This window comes from Salvelinus fontinalis, chromosome 5, assembly GCF_029448725.1.
Source record: "Salvelinus fontinalis isolate EN_2023a chromosome 5, ASM2944872v1, whole genome shotgun sequence".
Classification (NCBI taxonomy): domain Eukaryota; kingdom Metazoa; phylum Chordata; class Actinopteri; order Salmoniformes; family Salmonidae; genus Salvelinus; species Salvelinus fontinalis.
The window spans coordinates 60,237,618-60,259,486 of NC_074669.1; the positions used below are offsets into that span (position 1 = coordinate 60,237,618).

The 21,869-nt window shown below is 44.2% G+C and overlaps 1 protein-coding gene across 4 annotated transcripts; it reads left to right on the forward strand.

Annotated features, from left to right (window-relative positions):
• Nucleotides 1-1,691: 1,691 nt before the first annotated feature.
• Nucleotides 1,692-21,771, forward strand: arhgef38 (Rho guanine nucleotide exchange factor (GEF) 38). 4 transcript variants are annotated; one of them, XM_055924070.1, is made up of 17 exons: nucleotides 1,692-2,640; nucleotides 2,990-3,052; nucleotides 3,381-4,044; nucleotides 9,532-9,722; nucleotides 10,087-10,204; nucleotides 10,508-10,655; nucleotides 10,776-10,793; nucleotides 11,524-11,723; nucleotides 12,128-12,264; nucleotides 12,543-12,647; nucleotides 13,393-13,515; nucleotides 15,049-15,246; nucleotides 15,851-16,030; nucleotides 16,281-16,415; nucleotides 17,096-17,297; nucleotides 19,095-19,414; nucleotides 20,987-21,771. In XM_055924070.1, exons 3-17 carry the CDS (start codon nucleotides 3,513-3,515, stop codon nucleotides 21,167-21,169), a joined length of 2,790 nt encoding a protein of 929 aa, XP_055780045.1. In that variant the 5' UTR covers nucleotides 1,692-2,640; nucleotides 2,990-3,052; nucleotides 3,381-3,512; the 3' UTR covers nucleotides 21,170-21,771. The 4 variants fall into 4 exon arrangements, with proteins under 4 accessions (XP_055780045.1, XP_055780044.1, XP_055780046.1 ...); XM_055924069.1 differs by having other exon boundaries at nucleotides 1,692-3,052; XM_055924071.1 differs by having other exon boundaries at nucleotides 2,990-4,044.
• Nucleotides 21,772-21,869: the final 98 nt, after the last annotated feature.

Consider the following 21,869-nt stretch of genomic DNA (forward strand, 5'->3'; position numbering starts at 1 on the left):
AAACACAGATGAATTGATTGACTTTGACCCGTATGTAGGCCTTCAGTAGCCTGCTGGAGGGAGTCACTTGAGACATAGATGAATTGATTGACTTTGACCCGTATGTAGGCCTTCAGTAGCGTGCTGGAGGGAGTCACTTGAGACATAGATGAATTGATTGACTTTGACCCGTATGTAGGCCTTCAGTAGCGTGCTGGAGGGAGTCACTTGAGACATAGATGAATTGATTGACTTTGACCCGTATGTAGGCCTTCAGTAGCGCGCTGGAGGGAGTCACTTGAGACATAGATGAATTGATTGACTTTGACCCGTATGTAGGCCTTCAGTAGCGTGCTGGAGGGAGTCACTTGAGACATAGATGAATTGATTGACTTTGACCCGTATGTAGGCCTTCAGTAGCCTGCTGGAGGGAGTCACTTGAGACATAGATGCGGTAAAGAAGTAATTGGAACACAGACCGTGGGGGATAGAAGGACGCTGGATTGGCGCACATTCAACAAATGTGATCTAACAAAGTGGATATTTGTCCAATGACTCATGATTGATGTATTTTAACAGGCCCACAATATGGCCGTATACCACAAACGTCTAGCAACCCAAAGGTTGCATGTTCGAATCTTATCACGGACAACTTTAACATGTTAGCTAATTAGCAACTTTGCAACTACTTCGCATGTTAGCTAACCCTTCCCCTAACCCCTTTTAGTTAACCCTTAACCTTAACTCCTAATCCCTAGAGCTAGCTATTGTTAGGGCTAGCCACCTAGCTAACGTTAGCCACAACAAATTAGAATTTATAACATATACTTTAAAAAAACAAATATTGAACCTTTAACTAGGCAAGTCAGTTTTAAGAACAAATTCTTATTTACAATGACAGCCTACCCCGGCCAAACCCTAACAGCACCGGGCCAATTGTGCGCCGCCCTATTTACGTACAGAATAATACAAAATACTCTGAGACCATGTTGAACATTTAGAAGTAGTCCCTTTTCAGGTTTAGAAGAAGTGACTGCTAAATGCTAACTCCTGCTCGTATAAGCTGGTAGCATAGCTAGCATAGAGAAATCGGTGGTGGTACTCAAAGTCATTTCTAACTGTAATGCAGTTCATTGGTGACGATGACATGAACATGTATTGGGGTTGACATCCATACAAGTATTATACTCAGATTTTTACCTCAATATAGTGTGAAATACACATGTAAACAATAGCCTAAATGTAGGCTAATTTTCCTGGGGGTAAATGAGGAGATGTGGGATCTTTCCCCCACACGTTTCCATGGTATTTCCATTGTTCTGGTCGAGTTCCATTGACCTCTTTACCGCATCTATTGTGTGTTTTATCTTGAGTTTGTTTGTCACTTCTTGACAATCCCATTCTCTCATGTGTGAAGTCATTGTAGCCAGTCTATCTTTGAGCAGCATAGCAGCCCCATGCCAAGCCGGAACCTCAGTCCACACCCATGGTTACCTAACTTCCACAAGCTCCCCCAGGGCATATGAACTTCAGCAGACTGAACAGGCTTGGCACACAAGAGGAAGTATTATTCTGGAATAAAAGAAAATCAGGATGACGTCATTCAACCTGATGTGTAATGTTTACTATGTGTACTTGAATACTCTGAGTCGATGTCACAGTGCATTTTGTAACTTTATTGTATGTCACACTGTGTTGACCTTGATAAAAAAAATAAGTCAGGTGATTAAATATCATGCATGTTCCTTTGCTTTTTCACTTTTGTAAAAGCTGCATATATTCGTTTTGGGGGGACGACACAAGTATGAGAAGAAAATGTAATTCAGAGGTACAGTCTCTACGCTGTTACTAAATTGTCAAGAAGATAGAGTTGGAGTTGAGTATCATTGGAGTGGACGAGATGTTTTACAGGGAGCAACACAGTCTAATGGAGGACTAACAGGTGTCTTACAACACACTACACAGTGAGCTGGAAACACAATATGAGCCTTTATCGCCCTGTGCTTCAGTGGGGAGGGAAATGGTGCCTCCATTCATTGTCCTCTCACCATGGAATGCACTACCTGTCTAGAAACCATTGTAGTAGCTTATTGTTGTATGGCCAATGTACCTGTTGAACCAGATCTGGCTGAAGTATGAAAGATAATGCATTGTTGCATTGTTGGGTTTTGAGTTTGCAAGAATGGCACTTCTCTGTACTTGTGCATGTGACATTGAAACTTGAAACTAATGTATGGCAGTTTTATCAGCAGAGTGAGAACCGTGTGTAGTATTGTGTTACTGTGATCAAATCGTTTGTAGGTTCAATAAAATGTGTTTTTCAAATTGGCCCATTCATTTACTGGACAGACTGTATAGAGTACATGATGTTTAAACTACGCCATTATGCCCCTCTCTCTTTCTCTCAAGTACAGTCAGTGCTTCATGACTGTTGATCGCTTTCAATGTTTGCTGTAGCTTGTCTTAACTACATAAGCTAACCTATTGGCTAGCCCAGCCGATTAGGAATGGTCAACACAGGTCAAATGCTGTACCCAGATGAGTATACACGCTTTAAAACGCTCCTCCCTCCTCACTGTGCACTTTGACCTGGTGCTTTGTGCTCTCGTTTTAATTCTCTATTTACTTTGCTGTAGTTTAGAAGAGATTTGACCTATAAAGGTAAGCAAGTAACTTTTTCCAACCACCTTTTCATCATTGTTAATATACAGTATGATTAGGACCAGGGTTTTTTCCCTGACCAAGTGAAATCACCAGGGAAACCTCTGGGCCCTAGTTATAGCTTGTAGCCCTCCTGGACCTACTTTAAGCGTTATCGTCGACATTTCTCTAGGATGAAGAATATGCTGTATGTTTGTGAACATGTGGATTCTGTGCATTCTGTTATTAACCTTCAACATGTATCTGCCCAAAGTGCAGCATCTGCTGCAGTGAATCACTTAATTGCCATTTGAACAGACTTTTTCCCCACAGCAACCCACTTGTTGAATTCATGCATCTAATTTTACAGTTGGTGGGAAATAATGATCTCATGAACATGGATGTGGGATTCCTTGAGCTCTCAGAAATAAAGGTTATCTATTGGTTATATATGTGATGTGTTTTTGTTTTGTGTATTCTGAATAGTAAACACCTTTAGTTAAAGACCCCAGGTTCTTCAAATGGGAAAAAACAATAACCATCATTTACATTACAAGTAAAATGTACAAACGCTGGCTCATTGTCTTGACGCATACTGTAACCAATGTAATACCTAGAGTTTTCCATGCATTGTTTTGCTTTGCATGTTATCCCTTGAGACCCTTCTCTTTAGTAAATCCAAAATAGTACATTTGTTAGTGTAGTGGTCATAGTCCCTCTCTCTTCCACTGCTCCCTTCTTATCCCTCTATCTCTCTCTAGAGATGCAGGTGTTCCCGGGGAAGTTGCATTGCACAGCAGTGGAGGGTGCATGACCACAGAGCTCTCCTATGACAGGTATGGCAGGCAGGAGCCTGGGAGTGGGAGGGGCCACAGAGCTCTCCTGTGACAGGTATGGCAGGCAGGAGCCTGGGAGTGGGAGGGGCCACAGAGCTCTCCTGTGACAGGTACGGCAAGGCAGGAGCCTGGGAGAGGGAGGGGCCACAGAGCTCTCCTGTGACAGATACGGCAGGGCAGGTGCCTGGGAGAGGGAGGGGCCACAGTACCTGTGTGGCGTTGGCAGTAGTGCACTACAGTACACCTGTTGCACTTCTAGGGCTCTCTCTTCCTCCGTCCCTCGCTCCCTCTCTCTTTCTCCCTGGCTGGACAGAGAGCACGGGGGGAGAAGAAGAGGGCTTCTTGGTCGACATGGATCCCAACAAGGAGGCCAACAACGGCAGTGAGAAAGAGAAGGAAAAAGAGAAAGTGATCAAGAGGAGAATCAGGCCTAACTTCCTGCGCTACATGCACTTGGAGAGGAGGAAGACGGACACCATCGTGGTGGCCAACGAGGACACCGCCGCCGACATTAAAGGTGACATCAACCTTGGGACCCTGGTGCGGAGGAGTCAGTCGGACAAAACGGAGTACAGTGCCAAACTTAAAGGTAATTGGATCCCCTGAGGTCATAACTATGGCAACTAGGTTAGCTATAGGTCAGGTTTTAAAATCTCATAGCTTCCTGTTGACTTGAACGATAGTAAGTTCTGCTCCTAAGTGCTTTGCAAAAGAAAAGGTGACACTTTACTTGGATATTCCCTCTGTAGATGGATACTCAACAAACTATCAATAGACTATCAGTAAGACGTCAACAGCATGTCTGTTGACTTTCAACAGGGAAGCATTTATAGACGTTCAGCAAATCAACCGTAGCGTCATAGATTCCAGAGGAACACGTGTGACTTGAGGGCGAAAGCCAGATAGACGAAGGGCACTGTAGCTATGGATGCTTCTGCCGAGCACCTGTTGTGTTGTTATGTGACTGAGGGAGCACCAAGCTATTCCCGCAGGGATGAGGTCACATATGCAAACCGTGCTCCAACCGAGCCACAGTAGCCTTACAGCACGGAGGAGTGGCTATACTGTAGCTACAGGCCCAGTATTAAACCAGGTAAGTGAACCTATTATGAGTGAACTACAACAGGGTTTCTATCACTGACTGAAGCGTTTAATTATTAAACCAGTGTGTGGTCTCTGGGACTTTAAAGGGGAAGTGTGAACATCCAGATATATGGACACGTGTCAACACCAGTGTTACTACTGTGCTACTACAGCCTAAACAATGTCTAGGTGGCTGCCACGACATGGTCAGCCTTGACGTTCTCTAAAGTCAATTTCTTATACATTTATCATAAGATTGTTTTTATTTTAACACAATCTGGGTTCAAAATTGAACTAATTGGTCGTCATAATGGCTGACATAGCTTTTCCCGAAAAAGGCTACACAGATACACTCCTGACCTGCAAACCAATATTTCATTTCAGAATTGGTTCAAATTAGGTTAAGGTCAGGGTTAAGGTCAGGGTTAAGGTCAATGTTAAGGTCAGTTTTTTTTCTTTCGTTTGTCATTTTGCAGGTCAGCAGTGTCCTTTTAGCCTCTCTCACTTTACCCAGACAGTCAGTGTGTCTCATCAGCAAAAACTCACCTCACCTGTCTTTCCTCTACTGCATTACATCAGGTGTTGTCACGCACTTGGAATGTAGACCTTCAGGCGCAGGTTGACTTTTATTGGGATGAATCTTGTCCTGGAGGCAGGGCTGCAAAATTGACTATTTATTGTAAAAACCTTGACATTTTTAAAAACTTATTTTAAGGTTAAGGTTAATCATAACGTTAGCAGTGTGGTTAGGGGTAGGTTTAAAATACGATTTTACGACTTTGTGGCTGTGCCAGCTAATGATTACCCTGCAGAGCTGCCTCCAGTACATGAGTCATCCTAATAAATGCCAACCAGCCAAGTAGTCACTGGCTGCCTTACAGAAAATAAGAGGTTAACTATGTAGAGATTCTTGTGCCACTAGTTCTGTAGGTTTTCTCAAGAAGGGAAAAATGGTCACCCACACTCCTGCTAATGTCAATTAGGGGCATTAGTTTACACAATTAAACAATACCGTCAATATCCCATCTAACCAAGCAAAAGAGCCATTTAAACTATTATAACTACTATTGTATTATAATGACGTGCTGAATAGGACACACTTAACCTATCAGCCCACCTACTGTTGACCTGAAACACAGAGACATCCTATTCACTCCATAGTGGACTACTTGTGACCAGCGCCCATAGGGATCTGGTCAAAAGTAGTGAACAGAGTGTGATGTAGGACACTCCTTGTCCTGTCAGCACATCCACTGTTTACCTGAAACACAGGCACTCGTTGCCTATCACCACTTTCTGTTTTCTTGACTTGTGCCCAAGGACCAGCGTCACAACTCAGTTCTCAAACAGCTGATTGTTTTCAGTAAACTGATCGTCACCGCCACCGCCCACTTTAAAGGGTTTCTCCATCACGCTAAACAAGCTGCCTTGAGTATAAGTGTACAGGTACATTGCAAATATTGACATAATGGTGGCGTCACATGGGGAAGTGTGCGAGTTGTCCCTGAACACTGAGTTCTCCTCTATCATTCTGTCTGCTGTTAAACAGGTTGATCAAGCCTGGCCTCAAGGTCCATAGCAACCAGATGTTATGGTCAGTCACAAAGCGTTACCACCCTGATATGATATTGCACACTGGCTAGTGTCATACGGTAATTCACCTCCTCAGTTTATAGTGAGTTATTGAAAGCTGTGAACATTCATCCACTACTAAGTATCTAAATATTCACAAGACAAACTGGTCAATTGGTATGCATGACACGTGTGTGTGTGTGTGTGTGTGTCTTTGTGTGTGTATGTGTGTGTTGTGTGTTTGTACATGTGTGTTGTGTTGTGTGTGCGTGCGTACGTGCATGTGTGTGTGTGTATGTACGTGCATGTGTGTGTGTGTGTGTGTATGTGTGTGTGTGTGAATTGGCCTCAACAAGGGCCTTTTGTGTCTTGTTATTGCATCAGATAGTGTGTCTGTACCACGGCGTACAAAGAGCCCCTATCAACCTAGCTACTGTCCTCAGGCCCAGCTCTCACCTGTGGGCCATTAGGAGAGATGACTGGAGCCAAGCACAACTCGGTGAGATATCCTATACAAACCGCAGCTAAACCCAAAGCCAGTGGTTTAATAACTGCTTCAGCCGTTAGCATTGGCCCTTTCGCCCTTCCTATGAGGCTCCACCTCTATTCCCCTAATGTACTTGAACTCAGTCCTTTCTTCAATGACATTCTCAATCCTATTGTATTCTGCAGGGGGGTGACCGGGGGCATCTAACGTGTTATTTTTCCTTGTGGCGATACGTGATCCGTCAGGGTCCTCGTGTTCCAAGGGCTTCCGTACGTTAGATCGTTTTCAATGGCCAAGCCTGGTGAAAAGGCTGGCGTGTCCTCTTTCATGGGAACTCCTGCGCCTGCAACCACACCAGCATAATACAGTAGCATAATGGTGGCCAATGGGACTACATAGACCATTACATTACGGCTCTATCAAACACTGACCCATGATATGACTATATTGTGATAGAAGTGCTTAATTTAACAACATGCTGGTCCTCTTTTGTGGACCTGTTTTATTTCAATAACTCAGGTCTTAACCAGGCAGGGAGCTAGGCTAGAAGGTCTCAGGTCTTACCCAGGCAGGGAGCTAGGCTAGGAGGTCTCAGGTCTTACCCAGGCAGGGAGCTAGGCTAGAAGGTACTCAGCCCTGCCACTGAATCTGCACTTTCTTTTCACTTGCAGCAGTCTCTTGAATAGCCGTTATACTGTATTTCATGCGTTATGTTGTAATGCGACACACGTTTTATTTACATTTATTTAAATTTCAACACTTTATTTAAATTAATTAACATGATGTGATGTCAAGTAATTTTAATTGCTACAACTATTTTAATTTATTTTATTTTATTGTATTAAACTTTATTTAATTAGGCAAGTCAATTAAGAACAAATTCTTATTTACAATGACGGTCTAGGAACAGTGGGGTAACTGCCTTGTTCAGGGGCAGAAAAACAGATTTTTACCCTGTCAGCTTGGGGATTCGATCTAGCAGCCTTTCGGTTACTGGCCCAACACTCTAACCACTAGGCTACCTGCCTCCCCAAAATATAGTAATTGACCACCATTCTTTTAGGGAGAATTATAAAGTATTATATTTTTTAGGAGGGGTCATTGGAACCTGATAGCCAGGAGGGGTGAAGGTGTCCATTTAGCTTTCTGCAGCTTTAGAGGGCTTGACATGGCATTTGTCTTTTCTCCTGCCCTTCCAAGGACATGACACCATCATATCCTCATTCCACCTCTCTGTGAAAAATGGTCAAATAGCTCCCCAATGTCAAAGCTTTTGAATGTTACGTTTTAATACCGCATGTATACAAGTGAATGCCAGGGGTGTGTTGACATGAATGCACTGGTAGGAGTGTGAGACTGAGCTGTGGGGAAGAGGTGGGAGGGGTGTGTTGTGAGGGTGCTGGGTGTGTAATGTGTACGCATATGCATGTATGAGTGTGGTGTGGTGTGTGGGTGTTTGTGCGTCAGATTTTTGTTGACTGTCTTGATGTGTGCTAGGGGTGGGGTTGGGTTGTGTAGCGGGATGGCGTGTTTGTGTGTCAGGTGCATCCCCCCAGCTGGAGCAGATGGAATGCCTGCACACGCCGTGGCATTACATCAGTGAGACAATTAGTTCAGTAACCTGACACAGCTCTCTCTTCCTCCTTCCACTCTGTCTCTTTCTCTGTCGCTTTCTCTCTCTCTCTCTCTCTCTCTCTCTCTCTCTCTCTCTCTCTCTCTCTCTCTCTCTCTCTCTCTCTCTCTCTCTCTCCCTCTTTCTCTCCATCTCTCTTCTCTCTCTTTCCACCCACACTCTCTCTCTTTTCTTCTCTCTCTCCCCTCTTTTTCTCTTCCCTCTCCCTCTTCACTCTCTCAATCTCTCTCTCTCCCACCCTCTCAATCTCTCTCTCTCTCTCTCCCTCCCTCCCTCTCAATCTCTCTCAGTCCCTCCGTCTCTATCTCTCTCCCTCCCTCTCTATCTCTCTCTTTCCCTCTCTATCGCTCTCTCTCCCTCCCTCTCAATCTATCTCTCTCCCTCCCTCTCTATCTCCCGGAGAGGGGGAAGTGGTGTGTTGAGGTCGATTAGGCAGCAGACGCGGAAAGGAAACATCTCCCTTCCCTGAACACACGCTTCACTCCTCTTCACACACACACACACACACACACACACACACACACACACACACACACACACACACACACACACACACACACACACACACACACACACACACACACACACACACACACACACACACACACACACACACACTCTCTCTCCTCACCCGCCATGCAAAGGACTGCCAGCTAGGGACTGATTAGGGGGAACAGGGCGATAAAAAAAGAGAGAAAAAAGAAAGGATGAAAAAAGAGGAGAGGAACCTGACAGGCATGCTAATGGGGGCTGGTCGGAGTTCAGTCAAAACAATTAGATCAGCGGGAAACACTGGCAGAGGGTTGGGAGGGTTGAAGTCAGAAGACGGTGTTGGGAGAGATGGATGTTTTCTCATGCATTACATACCGTGCCCATGGATGTAAATACAACTTCATGCAGAGGGCTGTTGTACATGTATGCTCTCTCTTTACTTTGCCAGTGAATGCAGGAATAGATCGTTTGATACGGCCCCTTTTTTAAACAGATCTCACATTTTAATTGATGTGTAGATACTGTATATGATGTGTAGTTAACACGGTTATGGTGTCAATGATCATGTCATATCTCACCATGTTATTGTGTTATGTCATATTTTGTACATTATCTGTTCAGACAAAAACTATCCAATGGGCACACATTGGTTCAATCAACGTTGTTTCCACGTCATGTCAATGAAATGACGTTGAAGCAACATAGACTAGACATTCAATTGACTTCTGTGCCCAGTGGGTATATTCTGCATAGAAGAAAACCTTGCCATCCAACACACATCCTAAACTTATCCCTGTGCCTGTCTTAAGAGAAAATGGCGCCCTTGTCCCCCCTGTCGTCGATCCTGGCCTCCCCGGCCCTCGACCCCGCGGAGGTCCGCCTGAGGAAGATGAGCCGCAGGTCAAAGGTCATCCAGGAGCTGGTGCAGACGGAGAGGGACTTCCTCACCGACCTAGAGCTCTGCATCAGAGAGGTGGTCAAGCCCCTCAGAGACAGACAGGTAACGAGGAAGTAGACAGAGTACTCAGTGGGTGATATCATCTGCTTACAGAGGGGTGGTTACCTTGTGTTACCTTGCTTGGTAGTGAATGTTGTATTGTTCGTTATTCAGGCAGAGTTGGTTTATGAAGTGATTTTCAAAAGACGATGCATGGTGTTTGAACTGCACACAGCCCACTTCTGACACCAGTGTAGCGAATATCAGGCGTGTGCTCTTCCCAAGATAGCCACTGCCCCAATAGGGATATCTACACTTAGGGGAGATCGTGCCAGGCTAACATAGGCTATAGGGTTGTTACAGAACATTGAAGTATATGTATGACTGGCTATGTGTCTAAAAGGTCTCTCTCTGTGTGTGGCTCCAGGTGGTGGACGTGGATCGTCTGTTTACTAACATGGAGACAGTGTGTGAGGTGTCGGCCGCGCTGCTCCACCGGCTGCAGGAGGCCACAGCAGAGCCAGACCCTGAGGCGCTAGTCATAGGTAGGTGACCTCTGACCTCTGTTTAACCTCAGTCACCTGAGTCGTGTTCATCAGGGAAACTTAGTGAATAAAATGGATTGAAACAGGGAGGGGACTACCTGGACTTACCTGGCCCAGTAAGAAAGGCAAATTCTCGTTTTCAAAACTTAAAAAAAACGTTTTCCATTGAGTGACCTAATGAACATGACCCTTGTTTTGACCATACTGCCATTATAATATGCCACATTTCTAAATTAGCCACTCAGGTTGACGGATTTAATACTGGTTAATTCAAATGTATCACGTTTTGTTTTCCCACCGTAGGGGAAGTGTTCATTCAGGCCAAAGCAGCGCTGGAGGACGTCTATAAAATCTACTGCTATCACCACGACGACGCTAACTCTTTACTCAAGTCCTATGAGAAAGAGGAAGGAATAAAGCAACATTTCATCACCTGTGTGTTATCACTGAAGTGAGTCACTGCTTGATACTTCCCCCTCATTCATCAACTAAGCATTTCCACCCAAAGAGGCATTTATACTGTTGGCCATAACTACTTTTATTAAACCAATGACTTTGTGTCTCGTTGCAGGCAGATATACGACCAAGAGTAAGTACACCAGATTTGTATCATCGTTCTTGTAAGAATATCTTTGAATAATTTACACTATAATATCAAAAGGCATCTCATATCTATATTGATTTTCAGTGGTTTAAATTAGTATTAAGTATAACAATGTTATTAAATGTATAATAAAATTGACAGACTAGTTATGTGTAACTAACTGTATCATCCTGTGTTATTGTCAGTGTAATCGTAATAATTGTCACGGCAGCCTTCCCTTTCTTCACTAGAAGAGGGGGTGAAACAGGGATCGGACCAACACGCAGCGTAGCCAGTGCTTAACATGTTTAATTACAATAAACGTGAACACTTAACAAATAACAAAATAACAAACCGTGAAAAAACCGAGACAGTCCTATCTGGTGCAGAACACATAAGAACTCTGGTCAGGACGTTACAATAATAATATATGCCATTTAGTAGACGCTTTTATCCAAAGCCACTTAGTCATGGGATGCATACATTTAATGTATGGGTGGCCCTGGGAATCGAACTCACAATCCTGACGTTGCAAGTGCCATGCTCTAACATGTTAACTCTTCTAGCATGTGTTATTAACTGTGTAATAATGTGTAACCCAAACAAATCTGCTGGGATCTTTTTCAATTTTCCGCAGCAATTTCTGTTAAAAATCGGCAGAATTTTGCAGAAAGCTTTTTTTTGCCTCTAGTGTAGTCCCATTATTATTAACATCAAGCTGTGTGGTGGTCTTCAGGGGTAAACCCAACCTGCTGGACATGGGTTCTCTGCTCATCAAGCCGGTCCAGCGGGTCATGAAGTACCCTCTGCTGCTCGGGGAGCTGTGGCAGGCCACGCCCAGCGACCACCCTGACAACAGGCCCCTCCAGGAGGCCCTGACCGCCGCCAAGATCATCAACGTCAACATCAACGAGTTCAAGAGGAGGAAGGACATTGGTAGAGCTCTAAATATGCTATAGTCTGAGATGGAGAAATGTGTGATGTAGATATCACCTACACACGCTCTAAATACACTGTCTGAGAAATGTGTAGAACTGACAGAACTGTGTAGAACTGACATAAACCATTGTTACATTGAACATTTTATAGAACACAGACCATTGTAGTTAAGATTGGAAGCAATTAAAGTATTATACTGTAGTATTATAGTATTATATGGTATTATACTGTATTATACTACCATGCTTTACATCCCATTACTAAATGTCAGGACCCCTTTAGTGCTTCAACCATAGAGAGCCGATGAAGTTATTTTTAACGTTAGTATTCTAATTCCTAATTGTACAGTGGGGCTCCAACTTGGTCTTGTTCTTTACATCTGATTCTCTGTCATGCTGTAGTGATGAAGTACAAGAGGACCGAGGAGGATGGGGGGACACTCATGGGTAAACTGAATAAGTTCAGCATCCACTCTATCAGGAAGAAGTCTGACAGGCTCACAGGATACCTCAAGATCCTCACAGGTGTGGAGCCACAGGTAAATAACTACCTTCTACACCTCTCCCACTCTACACTAAGTTCTATAATATGAATGTGAGTAAATACACTTCATGTGTTAATGACATAACCACAACTTGGGGACATTTGTGTAAAACCTATTTTTGTCTTGAGGTTATCAATAGAACAAACTGCCTTCATTAAAAAGTAAATACTAGTCTAAGGAGCTGGAAAGGTCAATATTATCTGAACCACTGAGTAAACTCCTTCCTTCCCTCTCTCTCTCTCTGTCTCTCTCACTCCCTCCCTCTTCTCTAGGTGAGAGATGAGGTGTTCGACAAGGAGGAGAAGCTGTTCAGGAGTCTGGAGAAAGCAGTGAGACAACTAGTCAAGAACGTCCACTGTTACCTGATACACATACAGGTGATCATGTACCAGCCATTGATTGATTGATGGATGGATGGTTTGATGGTTGATTGATTGATTGATTGATGGATTGATGGATGGATGGATGGATGGATGGATTGATGGATTGATGGATTGATGGATGGATGGATGGATGGATGGATGGATGGATGGATGGATTGATGGATGGATGGATGGATGGATTGATGGATTGATGGATTGATGGATTGATGGATGGATGGATGGATGGATGGATGGATTGATTGATGGATTGATGGATTGATGGATTGATGGATGGATTGATGGATGGATGGATTGATGGATTGATGGATGGATTGATGATTGATGGATTGATGGATGGATGGATGGATGGATGGATTGATGGATTGATGGATGGATGGATTGATGGATGGATGATGGATGGATGGATGGATTGATGGATGGATGGATTGATTGATGGATGGATTGATGGATGGATGGATGGATTGATGGATGGATTGATTGATGGATGATGGATGGATGGATGGATGGATTGATGGATTGATGGATTGATGGATTGATGGATGGATGGATGGATTGATTGATGGATGGATTGATTGATGGATGGATTGATGAATGGATGGATGGATGGATTGAAAATGTCCTAATATTCAGAACAAATAAGGTGGTGTAGACAATCTCAATGTTCCAGTGAATAATATGGACATACGGGAGTAATACCCATGGAAAGCAATAGTGACGGTGTCTTTTACATGTTGTGTAGGAGATGGTAGGTGTCGCGGTCCAGAATACTGCAGACCTGGAGGACATCATGAAGGATCCAGACAAAATAGACACAAACGGTACTCAGCACCTGAAGAACGGCAACAACCCATACAAGCACTTTGTAAGTTTGACTCCACATTTGGATACCCTATTCTCACAGTAAATACAAACTATTTCCTGTCGAGGAGCTGTGTGTTCTTTTTGACAACTTAACTATTTGTTCCTTTCTTCCGTCTTCCATCTCTCTCAGGCCACCGGCTCTTCTACTCTCTTCTCTCTCCTGCTTGTCAGCCTGTCTATCCTTTCTTCCGTCTTCCATCTCTCTCAGGCCACCGGCTCTTCTACTCTCTTCTCTCTCCTGCTTGTCAGCTTGTCTATCCTTTCTTCCGTCTTCCATCTCTCTCAGGCCACCGGCTCTTCTACTCTCTTCTCTCTCCTGCTTGTCAGCCTGTCTATCCTTTCTTCCGTCTTCCATCTCTCTCAGGCCACCGGCTCTTCTACTCTCTTCTCTCTCCTGCTTGTCAGCCTGTCTATCCTTTCTTCCGTGGACGCTGTTCACTTGTGGGGCCTGCTTGCCCTAGCTGTGCCCTCCTGCGCTTACACGGCTCCCTCTCTCTCTCTCCACTCCTCCGTCAGAGTGAGTGAGTGATCTGTCAGTCAACCTTTCGGCTTCCACTCCCGCCTGGTGAAACATTTAATCTCTCCCTCTACCCCTCTAAAACTGCACTCTCCTCACACTCCTCTGTCTCTCTCTCCCGCTTAATGTCTCCCCCCACCCCTCGCTTCTGCCGTCTGCCCTCCTTTCTGTGGGGATAGCTCTGTTGCTCATTCCGAGATAACGAGCCTTTTGAATAGAGTTCTTTGTGTTACTTGGTGCTCTCAGTGAAGGATGAGGAGCCACTCGAGGGCCCACAGAGACTTTAATGAGCGCTAATAGCTAACAGCGCTAATAGCTCAGTACAGCTCATACAGCAACTAGCCTCTGAAAATGCAACGCACCTGCCCTCTGGGTGGAGAATAAGGGTGCTCTTTTGTATCAACGAGTTTCATTATGATGCCTTTTGTTACTATTCGAAATAGGCACATCATTATTCGAATTGTGCAAGGCAAGATGTTTTCAGAGGAGATTATACAAACTAAAGTGCAGATGGCAGAACTATTTGCGACAGACCAATTTGTAGGCCATTTCGTGCCTCATTTGATTGATTCCCACAGCCACAATCATATATAATGAGACAAGGGCCTCTATTTTGTAATCTATGCAAAATAAATGCCCTACAGTATTTCGATTCCCTGTATGTTTGTGTGATCTCACACCAAAAACACAGGTTGATGTTTATTGTCATGAATCTTGCCCTGAAGGCAGAACTGAACGATGTCCGCTAGATGGGTCAGCTGCAAAGTCAAAATTGGCTATAATGTAAAAATGTATGAAAAAAATAAATAGCTTTTTGGTCTTCAAGGCTAGGGTTAGGCATTAGGGTTAGCAGTGTCGTTAAGGTTAGGGTTAAGGTTAGGTTTCAAATCAGATTTTATGACTTTGTGGCTGTGTCAGCTAGTGACCACTCTGCAGAGCTGTCTCCAGGGCAAGATTCATGTAATGTATGGAAAAACACTCATTCTCCACCATTGCTTCCCTATATGACCCCTTCAGAAAGAGAGGATGGCACATCTGGTCCTGGCACCCCTCTCCTCACTCCAAGGCATGTTCGCCGCCCCGCAGAAACTCATCCAGAAACGCTACGACAAACTATTGGACTACTGCAGCCGCCTGGAGCGCTCTCCCTCCTCCTCCTCCATGTCTTCTGCCTCTTCTTCTTCCTCCTCTCCATCACCTGTATCCGAGGACCAGGTGAGTTCAACAAGGATTCCGTTTGCAGCGATCGTTTGCAGCGATGTTACCTAGCAACAATTTCCGTTAACCTATTAGAATGAACATACCTAAATGTTATATTGAAGCCGCAAATAGCTAATTTTGTAGGGATTATAGCATTTTAGCGACAATATTAAAACGGAAAATAATTTTGCTATTGAGTTTATTGGTCTTTCAGCATTATAACAGTTCTCATTAAAAACGTAATTATTTTAGCTGTTACAATAAAAAAAACATAAATGTTAAATAAATATGACAATTTCAAATCAAATCAAATCAAATCAATCAAATCAAATCAAATTTTATTAGTCACATACACATGGTTAGCAGATGTTAATGCGAGTGTAGCGAAATGCTTGTGCTTCTAGTTCCGACAATGCAGTAATAACCAACAAGTAATCTAACCTAACAATTCCACAACTACTACCTTATACACACACAAGTGTAAAGGGATAAAGAATATGTACATAAAGATATATGAATGAGTGGTGGTACAGAACGGCATAGGCAAGATGCAGTTGATGCAATTTCAGAATGCTATAAAGGTCTTTGCTAAAATGTTTAAATCTGTTTGTTTCTACAGGGACAGGTTGCGGCGCGGAGGGACTACGCAGCCCTCAATGCTCAGCTGGTGGAGGAGCTGCAGAGATTCAACATGGCCGCCCATACTATCTTGTCCAACTGTGTCCTCTGCCTGGTGACCCTGCTGAAAGGCCTGATGGACACGGCCTGCCACCACGCACCCTCCATACAGCAACTACCGGTGAGGACAGGAAGGGGGAGTAAGGGAGATTGAGGGAGGGAGGGAGTGGGACAGCAGAGGTGCATTTGGCGATAGGTGGTTTATGTGGAGTTTTGTGTGGGGAAATAGAGGGGCCACTTTAATTGAACAGCAATATATTTTGTAGTATGAAAGGGAAAGGATTTGTGGTGGACACAGTGTGTTGTGAGTTGATGCAAAATACCACACATTGAAGTATGAGAAAGTATGATTAAATGTTTGATTTGTCCAGGCTCCTTTGTCCAACATCAGTGAAGTCCAAAGCAGCATCATGGAAGAGCTCAACAACCTGACTCTCGTCAAGGACAACGCACAGACTCTAATAGAACGCAAAGTCAGCTTCGAGAAAACAAAGAAGATTTTAGCTGTAAGTTTGGGAAGAAAACATCGTTGAAAGCTGGAAGGACTTGCCTCAATGTATCCCCCATGATTACTACAGTATGTGATAAGCTAAGGTAATTAAAGGCTAGCCTGGTCCCAGATATGTTTGTGCTGTATAGCTGTTGTCATGCCAATGACATTAGGAGTTGATAAGACAGCACAAACACATCTTGGAGCATCCTCACTGAGCCAGCTATCTGCCATAATGCCAGTAGGCTCTAGGTAAAAGCAGCATTACCCCACAGCCTCACCTCCTATTCCAGGATTGGCTCCCTTATTTGTTTAATTGAACCAATTAAAAGTCAATTAAAGAACAATGTTGGAGAAGTTATCGGAGCCACCAGACTCTGCCGAGCTCTCTGGGTTATGATTAAATAGAGTGCTTGGCAACCCCAGCGCTACCCCAGTTATTACTCCCCCAAGACAAGCTGTGTGTTTTTGTGTATGTGTGTGTGCATACGTGCGTACGCTTACATGTGCTTGTATCTGAACAGCGCAAGACTCCTTTGGATGGGTTTCGAACCACCTTCCCCTCCCCTCCTGAGACCCATCCCCACCCACCCCCATCAACCCAAGGGGACTCGTTAGCGATCATTCCCCCACTCCCCCATTGGGACACTGATGACTCGGCTCATATCACCCTAACTCCCTTCTCCCCCTCCACAGGTCCCAGAGATCCAGCGTCAGACAGAGGGCAACAGGACCAGGCTGCTGGACGAGTATCCAGCTGACAGGCTGTACCAGCTGAAGAGGAACTGTAACGGGTGTCAGGAGCAGGATGTCAGCCTGCTGGAGGGGGAGCTGGTGGGCCTGCTAGAGGACACAGACCCTCTGGGGAGCCGGGGCCGCTGGCTAGTTGACACTGGCAGTAAGTTCATTATCATAGGTTGGATTATGTGATGTGACGCTGTTGGATCATCCTGTCTCATGTTGCTACAGTGGCTTAGTTATTGGATGTGTGCCATTTTTGTTAGGGTCGGACGATACCGGTATGGTGATACTCGTAACTATTGTGGCAAGGAAACAAAACACAAAGCGGATTGAACTTCTTTAGAAATCAGCTCTAATGTTGGAAACACATCCAGTCACATTTATTAATTTGACATTCAGCGGGTTTTTAAAAGGACCAAAGAGTTTGATGTGCTAAGTGTTGTCATTTATGCCATGGAACAAATATATTACAGATTTTGTCACAGCCCTAATGTTTGTTCTGTATGAGAAAATTGTAATTGCACTTTTATCTAAACTAGCGGTGATAGACCGCCCAAATAGAGGATGTTTAATTCACTACTTCAACCATTAAGGTCTATGTAATGTAGACATAATGCTCTCAGTTTATGTCCATTGTACAGGTGTGTCTTTTGCATTATGGGTACTGTAGTACATCATCCTACAGGTCTGATCTATATGACCTAACTCCAGACAAACATCCCCCCTCACTACTGTGGAACTAAACTCCGAGCTCTTCTGTCCTGTGGCGGGTTTTGTAGATAGATACACATCTCACTTCCTGATTACTAACCTACCACAGCTGACAAGTCAGCCAGCCTGCTGGGGTAATTCCCAGAGGCCTCTGACTGTGATGTCACGGTGATACTTGGAACAAACTAACCTCACCGACTCGTTCTGTCTCTCACTCTCTAGAGAGTTGCTGCCTCACAACAAGGCCAACTCAAAGAGTTTGTTACCATGTATTTTCCGCACCGTACGTCATCTAGCACTGAGTGCCTGCCAGTTGTTTGCGGCGAGCCGCCTTTCGCTGTAAGCAGAGTTACTTAGAGTACAAAGCCTCTCCCTGGGGGCATTGAGAAACACAGGCTGAGGAGGAGAAAGGAGATGCCTGCCGCGCTTCTCTGTACTCCAGAATAACAAGGCTCAAATCAGCCAAGTTTTTGCAAGGAGTTGTAGAAAGGTTTGTGTGTGTGTGTGTGTGTGTGTGTGTGTGTGTGTGTGTGTGTGTGTGTGTGTGTGTGTGTGTGTGTGTGTGTGTGTGTGTGTTTCTCGGTACCGACTGCATTCTGAAACTACTTCACAGATTTGTTTCATCCACTGGGACTACTAGTCTTCATAAGAAGCTGTTTATTATATGGCCGATATTAATGCTACCAATGCAGTAAACAAAACTACTATTTCCCATTGCAACAATACGCCCGGTTTAAGGAAACCTTCGTTTTAGAGGCAATTTATGGGCCGCGCAATCACACAATTCTTTCTTTCATCCTTCATTCGTTGACAGTGACACCGATCTCCCTGTGACTTACCCACAGTACACCCAGTCTCACAAAGAACCCTATTCACATGCAACCAAACCACCTGTGCATTTGTTGAGCCTCCCTGCACCTAGCTCTCTCACAGACTTCTTTTTTCCCTTATCTTTAACTCTGCATTGTTGACCCTTAAGTCAGCATTTCACTGTTGGTCTACACCTGTTGTCTACGAAGCATGTGACAAATAACATTTGATTTGAATAGCAGCCTATAGTCTTTTCTTTCAAATACTTTATGTGAATCAATGGAATAGTTCCTAAAGTGAAAACCCTGCCCATTTGGCACTCCAGGCAGGCTCAAGCCCACGTTCATCACAGCACCTGGAAGATTTCAAGTACTATTTGAACCCAGATATGTCTGACAGGCACAAACATCCCCCTGTTCTCCTTCTCTCCCAGGCACCCAGGGTTACGTGTACTCATCCTTCCTGAAGCAGTACAACCCCAACAGGGATCAGGGTCGACCAGGTCAGGGTACGGGGATCACAGAGCCCCAGCAGCCCATCGTGGTGCTGGACGAGGACTTTGACAACCTCAGCCTGTTTGTGTCGGGCAGCGGGAGGAACAACAGCATACGGAGCCGGAGCAGCATACCTAACTTCAGCCTCTACAACACCTCCAGTACCTCGCTTGACAGATGCTCCACCCCGTCCAGCCTACAGGGCGACACAGAGCCAGACATCCGCCAGGATGTGGACACAGAGCCAGACAACCAGCAGGTGGGGTAACACTAGGTTAAAAAAGGGTCGTTCTGAACCCTTATGGACCCTACTCTTTATACAGGCTCTGGCCAAAAGTGGTGCACTATGTAGCATAATATATCTTTATACAACGGGTGGTTCTAATTCTGAATGCTGATTGGTTAAATCCGCATTCCAGCCAGTGTCTATTTCACAAGTTACCACCGGCTAAATCTATGACGTTAAAATACTTATTTACTCTGTTCCATCTGACTGAGCAATCCACTGTGTCATCAGCCCAGCCAGGCAATATATAAACTTCTATAATATGTGTCTACGTGACAGGTGCATTACGAAATGGAAGGACCGATCCTGGTTCAGTTGTCAGGGCTCAGAGTAAACAGAGGGCTTAGGTGTGCCTTTCAGTAGGCTTTACATAGTTGACATAACAATCTCAATAGAATGAATGGCGAACTCCATTCGCTGAACAACACGTCAACATGTACTATTTGATATACAGGCTACATTGTAATGTACAAACAATAAAGATTACATTGAAAGCAAAGCACAGGAAATACATAGATCACAAGCTAATATAACAAGCTACAAAAAGGAATTAACTAAGCAAGCAATGTATCTTTACTAGCTTATAGTGATGCCTGTAAAGGCCTCCTCAGAGCCGTGCTATGACCGCCGTGGTATGACAGAGTCGTGGTATGAAATATGAGGGTGGTTATTGCATGGAGCAGTAAAAAGTGAAGTGTGCTGGTTTATAGTGCAGATGATTTGAAAACCCACACTATTAGGCCTGTTGGAAGCCTCGGGGCGGTGCGTGTTTGTGCCTGTTAAGTCTGGCTCTGATAGGTTTAGGGTCACACTTCCATCTCGCATAGAGATTATATAGAGTGAATAACATTTATACGACACCAGCGCTGTCACTCAACATTAGTCCCTTTAGCAGCCGCTGGGCAGGCTCTGTTCTTACTATGTCTTGGTTTGCTGCGACCTGGGAGGACGCTTTTGACCTCCATCAGAATATGAGGCGGTTAATATAGATTGTAAATGGATATTGGTGATGGTGGGTTTGGGACTACAGTTGTGATGGGGTCTGTATCTTCTTTTGTATGGACTAACAGTGACACCGACTGGTGAATTAAGGAAATACCACACTGAATTCAGTAGACCGTACAGCACATTTTGCCAATGGAATAAGCTGTGCTATCGCAATTAACCAAAAGCTTGACACGTTTTGGATTTAAAAGTTTCCTCAGATTGGATTTCAAATTAATTTAGTAAATAACTGTATGTTGGGGCACTTGACCAATTATTTTGGGGTCAGATTCTGAGGAACATGAACCTAACATTTTCTCCACTACATCACACAGGCTGGTGGCACCTTAATTGAGGAGAACAGGCTCATTCTAATGACTGGAGCGGAATTAGTGGAATGGTAACAAATAAATCAAACACATGGTTTCCAGGCGTTTGATTCCATTCCATTTGCTCTGTTCCAGCCATTATTATGAGCCGTTCTACCCTCATCAGCCTCCTGTGTACTGTATGCATGGTACAATAACTGCTGTAATGTGAATGTTCTGTCTGTTTCTCCAGTTTTATGCGGTTTACGGGTTCCAGGCACGCTGTGACCAGGAGCTGACCATGCAGGAGAACCAGCATGTGAGGATCCTCAAGTTCAGCGACCTGGGAGGCAACAAGGACTGGTGGTTGGCCGAGGCCAACGGCCAGAAGGGCTACGTCCCAGCCAACTACCTCGGCAAAATGTCATACGCATAAAGGAATAGATTGGGATTAAGAAGGCCCAATCCCAAATGGACTCCTAGCCCCTACAGGCAGGTTTCCCAGACACAGATTAAGCCTAGTCTTGGACTAAAATGCAATTTTAATAGAGACTCCCAAGGACTAGACCAAATCTCTGTTCAGGAAACTGGCCCTATGGCCTTGTGGAGATTTGAGAACATTTGATAGTTGTACCGTAGCAACATGGTGAAAATTCTGGCTAGCATATCAGGACAAGGTAGATTTATTACCATATCCTCTCAAATCTCCACAGGCGTAGGGTTGATTTGGGATAGGGTTTTACTGTAATCTGTCTGTCTATATAAAAAAAAAGATCATGACTGTTAAGATTATTGCATATATGCATTTTGCACTAAGAATGAAGCTATCATTGTGCTGAGCACTTAGTATTGCCACCTGCAGTGTTGATGAATTTATATTGTGAATGTGTGTTGTCCCAATGAAAATGATTTATTCTAATATATGTCAAGCAAATGTATTTTGAAAGAGATAATGCATTTTAGAGTTATCCAGTTCCTCCATGTAATGTGTATATTTTAGATCACTCATCAGTGATAAATAAAGAGTCTTTATCAGTGGTGCGTGATCCTGTTCAATTAACGGCTTGTTCATTTGATGACTGCTTGCTGATGATCTCATGTCCTTTTCAGACTTTTGAGATTTATCCTCACAAAAA

What these genes read in the sequence shown, in the direction of transcription:
- arhgef38 (XM_055924069.1), top strand. Translation starts at nt 3,513, where the DNA reads ATGGCAGGCAGGAGCCTGGGAGTGGGAGGGGCCACAGAGCTCTCCTGT. An exon ending in AAACAAAGAAGATTTTAGCT is followed by an intron (nt 16,416 to 17,095) that starts GTAAGTTTGGGA and finishes CCCCCTCCACAG; the next exon opens with GTCCCAGAGATCCAGCGTCA. An exon ending in CTGGCTAGTTGACACTGGCA is followed by an intron (nt 17,298 to 19,094) that starts GTAAGTTCATTA and finishes CTTCTCTCCCAG; the next exon opens with GCACCCAGGGTTACGTGTAC.